We start from the raw sequence: 20,132 nt of genomic DNA, 5'->3' as shown, positions 1-20,132 counted from the left end.
ATTGCAGTGAGTCATTGGCCTGGTTCGAGACCTCTGGCACACCATCTTCACTGGACCCTTACTGATACTGCTGTTTCCTGAGTCGTGGAGATCCTGCAGTTGGTTATCTTTCTGCAGGACCAGTCCCTTCACACACTCCAGCAGGTCATAGATGGGGTAGAAATGTTAGGGTGGGCTAACCCGAGACTTAGGATGTGGGTCTGGTGGTAGCTGAGCAGGCCAGTCAGGGCCACTGGGATCAGCTCCCTCAGGTGAGAAGTAGAGCCAGCTCTCCTAGGCCTATGCCATTGGAGGCGGCTCTCCTGTGCCTGTGGTGAGGGGTAGGGCCATCTCTCCTGCTGCAGTGTTCCATGAGGGGCAGGGTCAGCTATCCCAGGGCCAGTGAGGGACAGGGCCAGTTCAGCATGTCCCTCCAATTCCAACATGCATGATTCCTATGACTGCTTGTGGGAGTACAGACCAAGGACATCATCACAGACCCCAGCTACAACAGGAACATGGATCCAGCCATGGCCCTTGGCAGCAACTTTGGCTGGGATGTCACCGTAGCCCTGGTGGCAGCACAGGCCACCCAGATCAGTATGGCCTCCTGTGGCAGCAAGGCCCTCGGACACCAACATGGTCTCAGATAGCTGTCTAGACCCCAGACATCTGCACAGTCCCTGGTGGAAACAGGAGCCACAACATCATTCCAGACCCTGGCTGCTGCTGGGCCATGGACCCAGACATGGTCCACAGCATCAGCCTGGGCCCTGATGACACCATGGCCCCATGTGGCAAGCAGGCTATGCAGATCAGCCCCGGTGTTGGCACAGCCCTCAGACATCAACATGGTCACAGGTTGCTGTCCAGACCCCAGGCATCCATGTAGCCTTTGGTGGCACCGTGGGCCGTAGACAGCAATTCAGAACCCGGCTGTGGTAGCACCACGGACCCAGACCTGGTCCTCTGTAGCAGCCTGGTCTCAGATGTCAACATGACTTCAGGTAGCAGCTCAGGTCTAGTGGAGTTATTTTAAAGATGGATGCACAGAGTTAGAGTTTCTTCCTTCTTTCCTTTTTTTTTTTTTTGGAGACAGAGTTTCTCTATGTAGCCCTGGCTATCCTGGAACTCACTCTGTATACCAGGCTGGCCTTGGCCTTGAACTCATCAGAGATCTGCCTGCCTCTGCCTCTCAAGTGTTGGGATTAAAGGCATGTGCCACCACTGCCCGGCAAGTTTATTTTTTTTTTAAATTTTTTTTAATGTGTTTTAGTGTTTGCCTACATGTATGTCTGTGTACCACATACATGCCTATGCCCATGGAGACCAGAAGAAGGTCCTGGATCCCCTGGAACTAGAATTACAGACAGTTGTGAGCTGCCATGTGGGTGTTGGGAATGGAACCTGGGTTCCCTGGAAGACCAGCCAGTGCTCTTAACCACTGAACCCTCTTTCCAGCCCCTGGAGTTTATGTTTAGTATAGATCTGTGGTTTTGGGAAAACAGAATAATTTAGTAAATTTAGGAGGCAGGTAATTGCTTATGAGGTTACTATGACTGCTTCACGGTAGCTGAGTGATGAAATTTCCACATTTTACTCTGTACTGTACCGTGAGAATTGTAGCTAGCCCAAGATGTGTGCATACTACTCGATCTTGAGTTGTTCAGTACATATAACACTGTTTGAGTTAAGCTCCCCGTTCAATTAGAGAAAACTTCTGGAAGTTTATGGACCTGTACATACCCTAGGCTCTGCTTCTTGCTTTATTGACTACTAAAATGAACAGAACCCACTTCCTAAACTTCTAGGCTTATTATCCGATTAGGAAGACAGTAACATCCAGCCAAGGTCTTTAACCCCAGAGCCTCATGACCGCAGCACAGACTCAGTGCTCCCTGGAAGAGAATGGTTACAATTACAGTTCACTAGCTCCTGCTCTGTTTGTGCCTCAGTAGCTCCTGTCTCCGACAGTTTTGCTTTAAACTCTTCTAGATTGTTCCGATTCTAATAGCTAAAAGAGATAGATTCCAAGTCCAGTGACATCTGTTTGGATGTTTATCTATGCTCTAAGGTGTGCTGTCTCAGCTCTTCATTGAGAAATGTGTGCTTAGACAATTTTAGTCTTTGAACTTTACCAACTACCACTTTGCTGGCTTATTTTTAGTTCATGCAAATTAGAAACTTTCTGGAGGATATGTCAAAATGTTCTTATTTAATTTGATTACAGGAACAGGAAAGGAGTAGAAGCTTTTATTACAAATTGCTGTTACTATTATATGATCAGTCCCTGTATGGAATAGAGTGTGTAGAGTCAGCATTGGAATCTTTTTAAAACTTGTGGGAGTCCGGCTCTGACCTGTCAAAGGGTTCTTGCGGGGAGGAGAGAGGAATGAGGAAGTATTAGATAGAAATATAGACGGAGACGACTAGAAAGACAGAGATACAGGATAGCTTTGGGAGGGCCCTGGGTCAATACCCAGTCACCTCAAGTTTTATTCTAATGGATTTTTATACACTACCAAGGGGAGAGGCAAAAGACCTCCCCCTTTCAAGATCAAAGTGCACAATGTACAGCCAAGTGTAGACCCTTCAGAACACCTGGTAACCACGCCCCTGGCCAAATCATATTATTATGCAGCCATGCTGGGTAAAGCAAGCTCAGATTCTCTGACCTTGAGTAAGGCCTTACTAGGGAGCCTCTGTGGGCTCCCATAGAAACTCAACATTTAAATGGCTTTATAAAGCCAAACATTATTTTTTAAACTTTTTCCTTCTTAGAAAAAAATGTCTTATAGTATCTTTTCCATCTAGGTTTCTAAATTTTGGTTCTCAAGCCATTTAAGGAAGGGAAGCTTAAAAACTAGGATTCCTTGTGTTGTTATTTCTAATATGTGATTTGATAGAAAGCATGCCTGTCTTGAAGATGAATGAGCTCTGTTAAATTTATATAGGTACATACCTTGATGTTTCCTTAATTGTGTGGGGGCTTTCCTTTTTTTGTCCTTAGTTATATGCTTTTGTGTGTCCTTTAATTAGGTTACCTTGTTATTTTAGTCAGTCTTTTTCCCAGGTACCCTTCCCAGAAGGAGGGCCTTGCTGGATGTTGGGAGTGATTTGCTTTGCCAAAGGAGTTTGATGAGTAATATAGTCAGTGTCTGTCTATAGTCTAGATATAACTAATGCCCACCCAAAGTGCCATGGATCTGTAATGAGAAGGAAGCAACAGTCATATATTTTTCCTTAATTGCTTAAAACTATAGCGTACCCACTAATAAATACATCTCAAAAACTTGCTTGAAGTGATGACATAGAATAGTGTGCCATGGACAGATGCTACACCAAACCTAGAGACTAGATTTCAAAAATTTCCATCTTTTAAAAGCAAACCCAAGTCTGATATGATGGACCAGGCCTGGATCTCAGCCCTCAAAAGGCAGAAGCAGTGATACCAGAGTAGTTGGTTGAGAGCATGGCCCTTGGCAACCTTTACAAGCTGGGCTCAGCCACCATCCCCAATAAACCACAAATGGAAGAGACAAGTAATGAAAAACAGGCAAAGGAGATCTGTTCAATTTGGCCATATTTTGAAGAGGAAATATTAAAGAGGTCCAGTGATCCCAAGTCTGTCTTTGGAGTCTTGGCATGTGGTTAACATTTAAACAGAGGGGGCAGGATGTGTGTGTCACTAAGGAGTCCTGGTCAAGGTACTTCATTGATCTTGTTTTTTTTTCCTGCATGATGGTCTAGCAAGTTGTCAGAACTGTCTGCCTCTCTTTGTAGGAGACAAATTCCTCTTCCGACTGGCACCAGGCTTCGGCCTTTTCCTTCTTGTGCGGTCCTTCTTCCCTGAGATTCCTGAGGAAATTTCAGTTCCTTGGGGATCATTGTTTTAATAGTGTTGTAGCCAAAGGGAAGTCACAAGTATCTCTCTTCAGAATGTCTTCTTTCCTGCCAGAATGGTTATAGTAGGAGGTTAGGAGATCGAGGCCTGCTGGGGCTACATATTGAGATCCTGACTCCAAACAAACCAAAACCAAACATCAGAAAGTGAAATACAATTCGGTATAAAACTGAAAAATGTGAGACAATAAATAACTTCCTGATAAACTGTGTAGACGTTTCTGCCCTTTGTTGTGGTCTTTTCGTGCTGCACTGGTACGACGAGATTGATGAAGTCAGTCTTGGAAAAGATCGTGTGGAGGCTGGTAGGAAGCAGTTCCCATGATGGACTGTCACTGGGGGCTTGCTCTGGCCTCCCATCTGCTTCCCAGTCTTCGTGTTCACTATGGAAAGAGTTCAGGATCCGGTGCAGGTAAAGTAAGGCACTGGTAAGCTGTGGAGTGCCCAGCAGCAGAGACCATTACATCAGTTTACAGAGTAGGCAGGCTTTATATACTGTTTCTAAAATATCTAAGGCAGACATTTCTTGAGGATGTTTTCCTGTCTTAGGTGATTGACAGGCCCTGTTGGATTAACTCTTAGAGGAGGAGGCAATGGTATACCTTTGTTCTTTATCAGAAAGCTTGATGCTGTCCAGTAATCTCATAAGGTTTAAAGCTCCAGGAACCAGGTTTAGATAGTTATCAGTTAGTGACACTCCAGGCAGTTCCGAGTCAGAGATAGGATTCAGGTTCTAGTCCTCTGACCAGTGCTTAGAGTCCTGCTGTTCCTGTTCCTGGATCTGCCAACTGCTGCTGCTGAGGGAGGGCTCATCCTTGGCGTCTTCCCCTCTGATGTCACCTAACAGGTACCTCAGGTTAAAGACCACGGGAGGAGGCTCCAGTTCAGCACAGGCAGCTGTTTTACTGGCTTTATTTATTTAGTTTTTTTTTTTTTTTTCCTTTTTTCTTGTTCCCTTTTTCCCTCCTTAAAGACTAGGTCAGCAGTTGCTAATCATCTCTTAAGATCATATTGCCTGATTAATAAAGAAGAATAAATATACAACAGATTTATGAAAATTTTCATAGCTGAGGTCTGAGAGAGCTAGTATTTATTACTAATGTACACTAGTTGTACATGTTAATGAGTTTCAGTGTATACACATGTTGTGTTTCCCACCTTGATCATATCTGCCTTCCCTATTGCTACCTTTCATTACCCTCCCCTCCTAAATGGTTTGTGGAGTTTGGTTGATAGAGCATTTTAAGCAGCATATGTTACTTAACTGAGGGGCTGAACATGAGTGCCGTACAGAGGGCAGGCATCTTAACATCTCCCAGATATTTATGCTGCAGCTTTAGCACATGAAAAGGAATTCAAGCAGAGGTGTCATTTTTTTTTTTTTTTTGAAAGCAGAAGTTTATATAAGATCATTACCCCACCTACATGCTTTCTTTGTTCTTTGGAAGGCTTTGAGATGAAAAAACTCTTCCATTCCTCTCCTTTAACTTAAGGAAGTCAGTGACTGGCGGGGAGGGACTTGAAAGTACAAGGGTAGCAAGGCTTCTCTTTCATTTTATTCCTTCATAGTCTCCTTGTGACCGGGACCTCCAATGCCTGTCCTCTTGATTTGAAGCAGGATTGGAGAAGTGTTCCTGGAGGGTTACTTTTGCTTTCACAGACTAATCTCCACTTTTATAGATATCTTTGGTTAGTAAAACACATTGTGAATTACAGCTTCTTAAATTGTGGGAGTCCTGTCACTGAAGGAGGCACACAAAAGTGAAGTATGTGAGATGCTAGATCAGGAGGGCTGGGACAGTGTGGGCTACATAGAAAGACTGTCTCAGAGTCAGAAAAGAATATGTAGACTAGCTGAACACTGAGAGAGAAGAGAAAAAGAATTGAACGTAAATCAAGAGCCCTGTTTTTGGTCATTGCTTGGTGTCTTTAAAAAAAAAATGGATTAGTAAACGGTTACACAGGTCTGAAGCTCAGAAAGACTCTAGTTTGGTAGTATAAATTCGATTGTTACCTGGCAGTGGTGGCACATGCCTTTAATCCCAGCACTCAGAAGGCAGAGGCAAGTGGATCTGAGTTCGAGGCCTCCCTGGTCTACAGAGCAAGTTCCAGGACAGCCAGGGCTATACAGAGAAACTCCCCCTACCCCCCAAAAAATTATTGTCTATTCTATAATTATCTCACAGGCTTACTAATATCTTTCCCTTTCATTTTCTGGAAAAGATAGGTACCTTTTCTTATTTGCATTAGTTAGGCACATTTTTGACTGGTTACAGTTCTGTATTGTACCATTTTCAACAATAAACAACGGAGCTGCTCTAACAATCTCTGATATAGTGTATGTTGGAGAAACCCTTTTTTTTTTAAATAGGGAATAGTGTGTATCTTAACATTTTTGCTTCTGAGATATGTAAAACTAGCAGTTCTAGGTTCCATTTTACTGCATTTTATTTTATTTATTAAAAATATTAAAGCAGGCTCTCAGGTGTGTTGGTGCATGTCTTTAATCCCAGCATAGCGAGACCCTGTCTCAAAAAACAAACAAAAAATGTTAAAGCTTATGTTAATTTAAATATGGGGTAAAAATTTTCAGATAACAAGAATGCTTCTCCTAACTTACAACTGTTCTTGTGTACTGTTTTAGAAGTTTGAATTGTTCTTATGTGTTACAGTATTATGTCCTCGTCTTAAAATCCAGTTATATCCTATACTCGTCTACAGATTTTTTTCATTCATAAGAGTAGACAGCAGCAATGTGCTGGTTAGTGCACGTGTGTGTGTGTGTGTGTGTGTGTGTGTGTGTGTGTGTGTGTGTATGCGCGCACATGTGGTTTTTTTTTTTTTTTTCAACTTGACACAAGCAAGGGTCATTTGAGAAGAGGGAACTTCAGTAGAGAAAATACTTTCATCAAACTGACCTGTAAAGCAAGTCTATGAGGTATTTTCTTGATTAAGTGATGTGGGAGAGCCCAGCCCGCTGTGGGTGGTGCCACCTGGGGAGATAGTCTTGGATGCTGTAAGAGAGCAGGCTGAGCAAGCTATGGAAAACATGCCAATACAGCATCCCTCCATGGTCTCTGCTTCAGTTCCTGCCTCTAGGTTCCTGCACTGACCTCCCTTGGTGATGGGTTATAACCTGTGAGGTGAAATACCACCCCCCCATTTCTTGTGCTTACGGTGTTTATGACAGTAATAGAATGCAAACTAACACAAGCAATTTCAAGATGAAAACAAAACATCTGCTTTTGCTAGCAGACAGCTCAGTTGTTTGATAAAAGCCCTGCTGACCCTGATTTTAAGCAGATGTGCAAGCTGGCCAGGTGATGAGACTTAGGCCTCCTGTCCGTAGAATACAAGTGTATTCTGCTTACCAAGACAGGTTTTACTCACAGAAAATACTTTTATGTTAGAAATGTGAAACCAAATTTCAGTGCATATTTAAAGCAAGGTGCTGAGAACTCGGTACATTTGCTTGCTTGCAGGGTGATGCTTATGAACTTAGTTCCTGCTTATAGTTTTTGTTTTACCCTATACTGATTAAATCATTAAATTTTTTGTTCATTTTTGAAATGTTATTTTTTTCTTCCTTTTCCTGAATATCTTTAAAATTTAAATAATCTTTAAGAATTAGCTGGTGAAGAGAACAATAAGTTACTACATTAATGTTCTTTCTCTTTTTTCTTTAGCTTCACAATGAAGAAGATAATTCAGAATCATCTGCTGTAGAGCAGCCATCAACTTCTAACTCCACAGCACCGACTTCGGAAGCTGCTTCTTCAGCACCAGCACTGGAAACGGACTCTTCTCCTCCTCCTTACAGTAGCATTACTGTGGAAGTACCTACAACTTCAGGTGGGAATGTAGTCATGATCACTACATCCTTTTCTTTCTGACGGGATGGTTTTGTGTAATTATCAAGTCTTTCAATGGGGGTGATTGCTTGTTTTGTTTTGCTTTATAACCCAGGCTGGCCTGGAGCTTACTGTGTAGCCCAGGCTGGCCTAGAATTCATAATCTTTGTGCTTCCGCCTCCAAGTGACTTGTGCTCCGAGTACAAACATGTGCCCTTGCACCAGCTTATTGAATGAACTTTGAAGCGAATACATGCACACATATAATCACACTTGTATATACATACACACACATCTCTCTATATACACAGACATAATATGTTTGTGCTCATATATTCATAAGGTTGTAATGGAAAGCTGATAATGAAAAGAGTGAGTCAGAATGTGGTGGGTATGGGTGAGCATACGTATGATACGAATGCTGGTATCCAAGTCAGAGATTCCCACTTGCTGCTGTTTGTCCTCTGTGTCAGGTCATCCTGGTCAGTGTGTAATTTCTCAGCAGTGTTCAATGAGGCACATGATAATTTATATACTCCCATGTTTTATATACTTTATTTTTATAATTGTATGATTCTGTTTACTACTGTAATTTTCCTGAGTACTGTAATAATTTCTAAAAGTGTCTATAAGGTCTCTATTTCACAATCATTTAAAGTATTGATTTTAATAATTAGTTACTGAAAAACATTGTAACAGAAGAAAACACCCCTTCATAAGTTGGGGCTGTAGCTCCTTGGTAGAGTGCTTACATGGTGGTGCGCATGAGGCCCTTGAATTGATCACCAACACCACAAACACAAGCAAAGCCTTCATTACATTTTCTTCCCTGATTCTTGGTGAAGTGAAGGTTGACTCCATGTGGGAAGCTCATGCTAACTTTGTCCACTTACCATTTTTGTATTTGTAACCTGTAAAAAGACCAAGCACTTGAAGTTCATTGACTTTTCAAGGCAGTTTTTGGAAGCAGTCTTCTGAGGTCCTCCATAATAAAGTTAGTGTGTTGCTTTTATTTGTTAGAATGCTTATTTTATCAGTGCTTACTTAGTGCTTCTTGCTAAGAACTGGGGCTTCTAAAGCTCTGCCAACAGTGCTGCTGCTCTGTTGCTGCTACCACGCCCTTTTCTACTGTCTTTGCTATGTCAGTAAAAGGCTCTGATTGGCTAGAAATGGTTCTCAACTGGTGGGTCGTGACCCCTGTGAGGTGGACTGTCCCTTTCACAGGAGTCCACTAAGACCATGGGAGAACACAGATAATTACATTATGATTCATAATAGTAGCAAAATTACAGTTATGAAGTAGCAACAAAAATAATTTTTAGATTTTCAAAAATTGATCCATCTTTAATTTTTGGAATGAACTGTCGTGCCATGGCTTCATTTCTTCTGGATATGGTATATGAACACTTTAGTAGAGCTCGCACGGCTTAATGGGACCTAAAGCTTTGTATACTGTCTTTGTAGTTTGACTACAACATAAAACACACTGAGAAGCTTCTGGTTTTCTGTGATCTGGAGTAGATAATGTAGCATATAGTTTTTAAGGATTAGATAAATTTCAACTAAGATGAGTCTGATTGTTGAGTGTTCATTTATTGTTGCACTATCCTCTGTAGAGGTGAGTCTTTGCATTCATTTACAACTCTGGCTAACAGGATACTCAAGACTTTAATTAACCACAAGAACTGAGTAATTCTAGATTTGGAGTCTCTTTAGTGAAAAATTATTGATAATATTTTTATTGGTTTCTTAGTTATGTGTTAAATATGATCTTTTCCTAGTTTTCTGTGACATTGTATTCTCCATTAGCTTATTTTATGACTTTTTTTTTCTAGATCTGAGTAGCATCAGTAATAATATGTGACATTTGTGTTTCATGACACATTGCTCTTAGATGCTACTTCCCTTTGTAATACCATTGTGTGCATGGGGAAGTCAAGCTCCATAGCATGTCAGTGTCTTTGGGAGACTGGGAAACGGAGCTCCCAGACTTCAGTCTTGTTGAGAAGCCTGTGTACAGAGCAGAGAATTAAATTGTCACAGTTGATGCTGGAGCTGGAGATGTCTCAGTTTCTGTTAATGGCTTGGTTCTTTTCTATGTTGAATATTAAAAGATTTTCAAGGTTTTACATGCTGTTGATAGAGAAGATTATGTCTTCTTGGATGATGTGTCCTATTTAAATGTATAATTTCAATGTTATTGTCTTAGATTAATAATTGTGTTTTCATTTAGATTTTGCTTCTCAATTGTACTGTTATTACCAGTTTCTGACAGTAGATTAGAAATGACCTCGCTTCAGATTCTTAGCCTATGTTGATAACTTATTTTTTTCTTAAAACCTCTATAGCTGAAAATATAATACTAAAATAAAAACTTTTCATATTGGAGATGCAAGAAATTCTGTTACAGAGAAAATTATAAGCTAGTGTAGAAAAATATCAAAATACTATAGTTATAGTTAGAAGAAATTCAGTGTTCCTCAGTGTTTGACAGTGCTTTTAGAATCTACGTTTTCCACAGTCATTATTCTGCTGTAAACGTTATCAATTCATGCTGAACTTAACTTACACTAATTATATTAGAAATATGTTCTGTATTTTTATTTTTCAAAATGAGCAGTCTATACTTACAATTTTACTATAGTTTTTGCCGATCATTTCTCAAAAATGCTTTAAAAATCAGAGACAGAAATTGTTAATGAAAATCTAGAGAACTATGTGGATATTGGGGAAAGTGAAGGAAAAGGAGGTGAGAATGAGAAAGACTAAAAGTCCACCAGTCTTTAAGCAAAGAGAATATGGAATTTTCGTAAGAGATTAGGGTAGCTGCAGAAATTAATGTAGAAAAATGACCCTGTATTGTTCCTCAGAGCAGAGGACTCTGGGGATGCCACTTCTGTGTGATTGGGACTCATAAGTCACGTAGTTTTCCTGGATCTCAGGGTTGCTAACAATGTATAGAGAAGACAGACACCATGGTCAGCACTACATAGATGCTGTGATTACTAATTTCTAAAGGCTTATCTTTGATTGGTTTGGGTGTGAAATGGTGAGTGCATGAGCTGCTTTGTGTAGCCTGGTGAGCACATGGAAGATGTTACATCCTATGAGAGTCTCACTTCCTGCTCCAAAGTTCCTTTCAAATTCTCATTTTTGCATCAGTGAGGTGCCTCAGGAGATAGTGCCATTCTTTGATGACCTAAGTTTGGTCTCAAGAATCCACACAGCTGAAGGGGAAAATGTACTTGCACATACAAAATAAATGAATGTTCAAAATGCTCAATCTTGAGCCCTTTTTGAGTTGGAACTATCCTTTAGATGGTATTTGTCATCCCATCCTCTTTATAATAAATTTAACAAATAAAAGATAATAAAAGTTTAACAGTGTTTTGTGTTATATACTTACAATACAGACCTACAATAGCAATAGTAATCTTTAGTGTCTTATTGTAAGTTATTAAAGTATGACCGTGGCTATAAAATCATATTAAATTCTAATGATTTCCTTTAAATATCTTGTTTCTCTGTAGATACTGAAGTTTACAGTGAGTTTTACCCCGTGCCACCTCCATACAGTGTTGCTACCTCTCTTCCTACGTATGATGAAGCTGAAAAGGCCAAAGCTGCTGCCATGGCAGCTGCAGCAGCAGAAACACCTCAAAGAGTAAAGCCATCGTTTGTTTGACAGTGTTTTGTGGCTTTCTGTAAACGGAATGTAAAAATCGTTCCCTGTGTGTAGGAGTGTGTGTAGTCTTCCTGTTGCTGTCTGTGTGTGTCAGTATCGGTCACATTACACTCTATAGATAAACTCGCCGTCTCTGGTCCTTGACCTCCTCACTTTCTGTTGATCTTCTCTATGCCCTGCTTCAGCTTACGGCATCCTAGAACTTATTTTTTCAATACATTTGTCATGTCCTAATTTGATTTCAGACATACCAGACACTGACTTTTTCAAAGTCCGTGTCGGCTCACTCTGATCCGCACCATCCTCCTGGTTCTTTTCTTTCCTGTGGACCTCCTTTCCACTGATTCTCTTTCCTGTGGACCTCCTTTCCACTGATTCTCTTTCCTGTGGACCTCCTTTCCACTGATTCTCTTTCCTGTGGACCTCCTTTCCACTGATTCTCTTTCCTGCCCATGGACCTGTTTCTCCTGAGACAGTTCAGATTTCATGGTCTTATCATCAAAGCTACATTGTCTTATTTTCTGTTCCTGTTTGCTTCTCCTTTTATCCACCCTCAGTGTATCATTTACTCCTCCCCTTTCATATATTCATTTACTCTTAATAATTAAATAAATAACTCGATACGTCTTTATTATCTCCTTCCATCTGACTGCTGTGTGGGCTCTAGAACAGCGTGCAGGTTTGTTTGTGAGAAATGATAGGGCTCAAGGCTAAGGAAGCAAAACCTTGTGGAGTACTATTTCTTAACTATTAGAAGTAATCAGTGATAACAGATTTTACCAATAATTTCAGAGTTCTTTACATTTGTAAGCAAAAACATTTATATGTTAGTGCATTATTTTGTAAGCAGAAGGTATACTATAAAACATTATTTCATTTAGTATATTTTAGAGATTATTAGAATAGTAAAAACACCAAGATATTAAAAACCTTTTTAAATTAACTTAAAAATTTTAATGCTGACTTTTTAGTTTCATAGGGTACATGTCCTATAATTTAATCAGTCTACCAAGAACTGACTTGAATTTTAACCCAGCTGGTAGACAGATTCTTAGTTTGTCAGTTTCTGATATTGTGGAAAGAAGGCAGGAAGTTCCTTAGGTCAGAAGGAAAGACTTGGTTATTCGGAGCAGTGGCAGTTGTCTTGCTCTGCTGTCCACCAAGCCCCCCAGTTCCTACAGGCCACCACACCGTGGATTATGTTGCTAGGATCCCAGCTCTCCAGCCATCCTTAAGAATGCCTGCATCTGGCTGGGTGGTGGCGCACGCCTTTAATCCCAGCAGGCAGGAGGCAGAGGCAGGTGGATCTCTGTTGAGTTTGAGGCTGGCCTGGTCTACAGAGTGTGTTTTCAAGGCAGCCAAGGCAGTTATACAGAGAAACCCTGTTTCATCCCCTCCCCCTCCCCCGAAAAAAAAAAAAGAATGCCCACATCTTTGCTCTGCTGGGAGATTCCACTCTTCTCCAAAGCTATCCACTGTGTGAGTATCCAGAAAAAGGAGTCAGTGTTTCTATATGAAGATATACAGAAACCGAAACGTCTGTAGAGTTATCTCCCAACTCAGCGCATGATTAAGAGACATTTATAATTGTGTCCAGTCTGTTCTTAATAGCATCACTACAATAAATTTTTTTAATACATTATTTCTTATAAGCATGTCAGTATATATATATATATATACACATATATATGTATATATGTATAAAATTTATTTCAAGAATCGAAATTGCTAGATCGGAGGACATACACATTTTTAATAATTACTTCTACTTCCTAACCAGAGGTTATCCAGATTGCCCTGTGTCACTGATTATGAGAGTTCTATTTTCCCGCTTGACATTTATGCAGTGGTATCACATCTGTCTTCTTTGTATCTTTTTCCTGAATTTGATATTATTCTCCCCCGCAACCTCTGTGTGTGTGTGTGTGTGTGTGTGTGTGTGTGTGTGTGTGTGTGTGTGTGTGTAGGCTTGAGGTAAGTGTTGGGTGTATTATTGGGTTTGGGGTGTCCTTCCTTCCCTCTTCACATTTCTTTTCTGAGACAGGGGCTCTCACTGAACCAAAACTTTATTGATTTAGCCAGATTGGCTGGCCAGTGAGCTTCAGGGATCTGCCTGTTTCTGTCCCGCCAACGCTGGGGTTATACACATGCTGTAATGCCAACCTTTTTACGTGGATTTTTAGGGTCCCAACTCAGGTCTGTATGCTTGTACTGACTGAGCCGTCTTCCCAGCCCTCAAGTTACCTTTTGTGGTTTGCCGTTAAAGATGTCAACGGCACCTATGATAAAGTAATACTTGCTGATGTCTTACCTGTATGACCACTTGAGAACGTTAGGTGTCACTGATGTTCTTACTCTTAAATTGAAGGTAATAACATTGTAATTATTTTTGTGACATGTTTTGGTCTGTCTTTTCCAGAACCAGGAGGAAGAGTGTACACCAAGAGATGACTTCAGCGATGTAGACCAGCTTAGAGTAGGCAATGACGGCATTTTCATGCTGGCGTTTTTCAGTAAGTGACCTTTCCATTCTACCTTTAGGAAATACTGGTGTAAGTATATTTAAAATAACAGTGAAGGAAACCTGCTGCTGGCATGGGTCCGCCTTATTTAAAGGGTAAATTGCTCAAGACAGTGGACATAGTAAATCCTAGAACTTGCTAAGTGTTTGTTAGGTAATTCTGATAGCAGCAGCCTTTATGGTTGATATTGACCAGAAGTATATGCATATTTAAGCTGAATGAGATTTTACAGGGGAAAAAAGCAGAACAAGATTTTAAAGAGAAATACTGTGTCCTTTCAAGGCTGTAGTCATATATACAGTGAACTGTACATTTCTGCTTTGGGGGCAGAAGACGTCTCTCCAAATGGCCTTAAGTCAGAAGGGTTGGAGAAGGGAAAATTCTAGAAATCCAGAACAGTGCCACAGAGGTATGGATATACAAGTCTTATTCAGGGTAATAGTTAGAAGGCTACAATCCTGAATATTTTTAACCTCATACAAAATTATTAATTATTTGACTTAACAGAGTCAATTTAAACTGCGAGGGGAGACTGTCATAGTGTTTTTTATTTCCGAACACAAGGATTAGCATGCATTAAATTCACTGGTAAATATTACCAAAAAGGCATAGAACAAATTGCTTAAATGGCTAAAACCAATAGTAGACATGTAATGTTCAGTAAAAACTTAGATCATGTATTGTTTACTCGACAGATAAAAATGAGAAATAGTTTACTTATGTAAAATGATACACTCAACTTAAAAAATAATCATTTTTAACGTGTTGAACTCTTTTTGAGTCTGGAAGTTGGCTTACCCTCTTTTCTCAGTTTGAGATGGTTTCTTCTCTTTATTTCCTTTTTCAAACAAAAAACATGTGTAAGGAGATGGGGACAGTCAGCTTTCTTTTCAGATTCACTCATTGTATTTACATTGCTATCCAGTCTGTGCTATTTGAATCCTAAGTTCCTTTTGCTGTAGTCTTAGGTGGATGTGGTAGATAGAACAAGAAGGAGGAGTGGATTCTCAGGTTACAGATGACTAATCACTGCTGTGCCTACTGCTAGTCTCGTGTACCTTAGTTTTTAATCTTTGATTTTTATTCATCTAGTAAGCTTTTACAATAATATCAAACTCCTCACTTACTTTGTTGACATAAGGAATATCTTAAACATTTATTCCTTTCATGGTTATGTCTTTTAAGAAAATGTGGGGCGATGGAGATGGCTTAGTGGGTAAAGCTTGCTGTGCACATATGAAGACCAGAATTTGGATTCCTTAAACCCATTCTGAGCAGGTGTGGTGCTGAGCAGGTGTAGCAGATGCCTGTAATTCCAGCACTTGAGAGGAAGAGACAGTGATCCTTGGAGTGATCTGGGTTACTCTGTGTTCAAATGAGAGACCCTGCCTCCATAAATAAAGTGGAGAGCAACTGAGGAAGACATCCATTAGCAACTTCTGGCCTCTACACCCATGTTCACACATGTGCATCCCACACACTGTGCCCAAAAACATGCAAATGAACATATGCCCACATCTACACTGCACACACATACATGGCCTAAAAGGAAAACTATCAATTAGAAAAGATTATGAATATACTATTGATAGTATAAGTAGCAACCTCCTTAGAAATGAAAGCAAACCGTTTATGTCATCTAAGTATTTGAGTCTGAACTTATATATTGTTTCCTTTAACCTCAATAAATGTTTTGGATTTGAAATACTTTACTTATAAATGTTATAAATGCATGGTAACTTAGATTATTTTGGTCAGTGACAGTATATTGATTTATATAAATATGTATTCCCAGATTTAATACAAAATTTCTGAATTTTAGTAAAATTTGTGAAATTATATTTCTACAAGTTAATTGCTTTTATGTTCTTTGTTTTTGCAAATATTTTATATAAGATTAAAATTGTATTTTATTCTGGTATGCCCAGAGCCTGCTTTGATAAGCATAGATTTATTTGTAGTTACTACCATCTAGTGGCTATTCTTGAAATTGCAGCTTGGTTTCTGTTCCATGCTTAAACTAATAGTCTGGAAATATGTTCCTTAATATAGCTTATACTTAAACATTCTAGATTATATTTTTTGCAAACAAAATCACGGCAAATATAAGAGTTTTAATAAAAACCTTTCATAGGTTTAATTCTTGACTTCTGTACTTCGAACATTCATGTTTTTGCTTCTTAATTCATGTAACTTTAGAAAAGATTTACAGTTAAATTTAGTGATATAATTACATTTTCATGTATAGAAAATAAAAGGGGAGAAATGTGTATATCTCTGTATCTCTGGATAGTGTTTAGTAGGATTATGAGAAGTAATCTCATGTTTGGTTAGGTTTTATCATAAAGTGCTTCTTAAAATTTTTTAAGAGAATAGAGTAGAATAGAATTGCTTTTCAGTTAATTCAACTCTAGAAATTAATACGTGATCTAATAGATAACTGACCAGGTTGAAAATGACTTAATGCTTTAAAATGTGGTGGACCATTGTGGGAAAACTTCCTCCACGGTTTAGCTGTTTGCAGTATGTGTGCCAGAATCTTTGTGTCAGAATGAGACATTATAGTTAATTACCCAGATCATTCTTATTTTAGACTTCAGGAAAACATAAAGAAAAATTAATGTTCTTCTAACTTAACATTTACAAAAAAGCAGAACCAGAAGACTATTTTGAAATGTAAATGTGACTTGCCGGGTTTGCTGGATAGTTGTATGCCAGCTTGACACAAGCTAAAGTCATTTGAGAAATGGGAACTTCATTTATGAAAATGGTGCATAAGAGGAGCCAGTAAGGCATTTTCGTAATTAGTGATTGATGGAAGAGGGTCCAGCCCATGGTGGATGGTGCTACCATTGGGCTGGTAGTCCTGGACTCTGTACACTCTTATATACACACATACATATGAGAGATACAAAAGTAGGAGCATCTGAAGGAAGGGGGACCAGTAGGAGGGAAGACAGGAGTAGGGGGTGGGGGGGCAGTAAAGGGGCAAATATGAGCAAATTCAGTGATCCACATGTATGGAAAATCAAAACGATTATTTTGTATGCTCCCTAAAGAGTTAATGAAAAGTGAAATGCATCAATAAAAATGTAGTTTTGCATACTAGTAATAAAACTTAAAGAACTGATAAGGAGGCTGTTGACTAGACTGACAGGAACCCAAGTTTACTAGTTTATTTGCGTATTAATGGATAGACCTGCAAACAGCAAGCCGTGGCAGTCTCTACGGACAGCTCAGTGGGTAGAGTTAGAGGAAGCTGCTGTTTCCTGTGAGCAGTGAGGTATTGCTAGGGCTGTGTTTCTGTTAATCTGTTAACAAGCATATTTCTCTTACTTTTAGTGGCATTCATTTTCAACTGGCTTGGATTCTGCTTGTCCTTCTGTATCACCAATACCATAGCTGGGAGGTATGGTGCTATCTGCGGATTTGGCCTTTCTCTGATCAAATGGATCCTTATTGTCAGGGTGAGCATTTCGATCATTCCTCTGTAAAACGTGTGGTTCATCTCAGCGTTTGCTCATGCACACATATTCCACCCAGGAAAGACTTTTTACTCTGGCATTCTGTAACCATGAAGATTTGGTATAACTATATGTGCCATAACTGAATGTGAAAGATTGTTAATTTGAAATAAGAAAATACTTCCACCTTTGGTATCTGTGTCCTCGTTTTAAATTATCTAAATTGTCCTTACCATTTACTTGGTTTCCTTATAATAAGTTGATAAAAACTGCCACATGTGGTTATTTCTGAGGATGGAAAGCAGAGAGCTTTGCCCAGTTACCTATACTCTACAGAAATAATGGATGTGTGTTTCGAACATACAGACTACAGAAATATAGTATGTATGTATATATATATATATATATATATATATATATATATATATATATATATATATATATATACACATATAGGTTACAGAAATACAGTATATGTGTTTTGAACAGATCATGCTTTCTGCTCTTGTGATATCGTTAGTACAAGTATGCCTTAAATCAAAAACCAAAGGTTTCTGTTTAATGAGTTATTATGAGTTTAAATATCTTCAAAGGTGGTTTTTACTATGCCCGTTTGTTCTTAGTTAAGGTTGGTCAAAGAGATATCAAGGTCACCAAGAATAATGTGGAGCTTGCCGAGGACTTTTTAAAGTATACTCAAATCGAACTGAGAACTCTGACGTTTAGAAATACAATGAGAAGAGATAAATATTGGAAGATCCTGTTTCAAATAATAACTAAATACTTCCTTTCTCCTTAGAGCTTTGAGAGCTCAAAAGTAAAGGCCTATGAAATGGCTGTCAGAACTCGCTCTTGCTGAGTTTATGGTAGACACCCACAGCCCGCATTTGTGAGGTGGAGGAAGGGTTTGAGACCAGCTTGGGCTACAGTGTAATACCCTATCTCAAAATTCAAAACAGAAAAAGAGAAAGAAGGAGAAAGCTTACTGAGGAACCCTCGTCCCGCGCTCCGTGGGCTCTCCCTAAGCCTCTCCGGATTTCCTCTTCCCTGAAGTGACTTTCAAGGTCATGTCCTTTTCTCACTTGGGTCTCAACGGCGTCTCTTGCTATGAGATGGTGTTCTGCCCAAGCTGTGTAGGTGTTTTCGTTGTCAGACACATTCAGATCACTTCTTACCTTTGCCTCTTGAAGGGTTCCTTTGGGGGGCTGTTCACAAATGTTTCTTCCTGGCTTTGTTAGCTTTCATTGAGTGTGTGTGTGTGTGTGTGTGTGTGAGAGAGAGAGAGAGAGAGAGAGAGAGAGAGAGAGAGAGAGAGAGAGAGAGAGTGTAAAACATACTGTGAGAGTCTGTTCTTTCCTTCCACCATGTGGGTTTAGGGCCCAAACTCAAGTCATTGGACTTGGTGGCAAGTGTCTTGCCTAATGAGCCGTTTCTGCAGTCTCTCCTGCAGGCTCTAAAAGGGTGGACCTAGAAGGGTGGGCATGGGTAGCTTTATTCACTGTTGTGTCAACTTTGCTGTGAAGCTCTCTGCTCACCTCTCTAAAGACAGTGCAGCCTGGGAGAATGGAGCCTAACAATGAGGCAAATGAAAGTCTCATGCAATTCAGAGCCTCAGACCCCTGGGAGGGGCATAAAAAGCACATTCCAAGAACAGTTCTGTGTTTTTGAAGAAACTGAGGTCATAAGACTTTTGTTTTCTTGGAGTTTTCTCACAAGCACTCAGAATTCCCCTCAGATGTCTCCATTCTTGCACTGTGTTATGCCAGCCAGCCACAGAGTTTTAAATGATGTTAGCCAATTACTAAATTAAAGTAGTACTTATTAAACATTGCTTTCTGACTGAAAGAGCTAAATCTTCCTAAAGTTTTCAGTAGAATCACGAGTCTGAAATGTTCGCCTCTTTAAATGCTCCAGATGCTTTGATAATGCATCTGTTTTATTAATTTATTAAAAGTATCCATTGTTACAAATATTAATATTCTGAGTGATGTATTATTATTTTTGAATTTGTTTTATAGCTTCCCAGGGCTCTTGGTTCTTTTAACAGATCCTGTACTGGACATATCCGATTTTAGGTTTTAAATGTTAATCTATTGACTCTTGGTTGGGATCTGTATACTAGTTTCTTATAAGATGATTAAAGTTTGAGCCATTGTGAGAACTGTCCTCTGGTAGTTTTTCATTTTAATTTTGCTTTAAAAGATGTCCAGTGAGTTCCTACCAGGAGCTTAAATCTACTAGACGTTGTAAATAAAACACAAAGACAAAGCTACGGTCCTGTCCTTGCAGATTTTCTTGGTAAGAAACTGAAGAGTTGGCACTAAGTATGTCCAGACTTAGCAGTATTGCCAGTGGACCTGTTGTTACTCAAATGGAATTTCTCATTTAAATCATACAACACAGGAAACTATCCAAAAACGAATTTGTAAATTTTCCGAAAGTTGATAATTTACTAGGGTCATTCTTGATACACAAGAAGGAAGTCAGCCCATTATGTATGGCCTGTACCTTGAGGGTATTAGAGCCCCATTCTCTCTCCAAAGCTGTAGATTTTCTTAAGCTTTCATAAAAATTACCAGCAAATAGTTGGAAATACTTTTAATTAATTTCAGATTCAAGCATCAATATTGCATTTAACAAAATTATTTTTAGGTAAGTAAGATTCAATTTGGAGACCAGTAGAAAGAAAGAAATTAAAATAAGTTTTTTAAAAACTTATTTAGAATAG

At 39.4% G+C, this 20,132-nt stretch overlaps 1 protein-coding gene across 2 annotated transcripts in view; it reads left to right on the top strand.

Annotated features, from left to right (window-relative positions):
• The window catches only part of Ndfip2 (Nedd4 family interacting protein 2), a 57,284-nt gene that overhangs the window by 30,348 nt on the left and 6,804 nt on the right, over window positions 1–20,132 (top strand). For both annotated transcript variants that reach the window (XM_059273220.1, XM_059273221.1), the window contains 4 exons: window positions 7,569–7,734; window positions 11,264–11,397; window positions 13,838–13,931; window positions 17,283–17,407. In XM_059273220.1, coding sequence (XP_059129203.1) covers window positions 7,569–7,734; window positions 11,264–11,397; window positions 13,838–13,931; window positions 17,283–17,407 — 519 coding nt within the window. The remainder of the gene's footprint in view (window positions 1–7,568; window positions 7,735–11,263; window positions 11,398–13,837; window positions 13,932–17,282; window positions 17,408–20,132) is intronic.

The sequence above is a fragment of the Peromyscus eremicus genome, chromosome 9 (assembly GCF_949786415.1).
Source record: "Peromyscus eremicus chromosome 9, PerEre_H2_v1, whole genome shotgun sequence".
Lineage (NCBI taxonomy): Eukaryota > Metazoa > Chordata > Mammalia > Rodentia > Cricetidae > Peromyscus > Peromyscus eremicus.
This window is presented reverse-complemented; position numbering and strand designations above follow the sequence as displayed.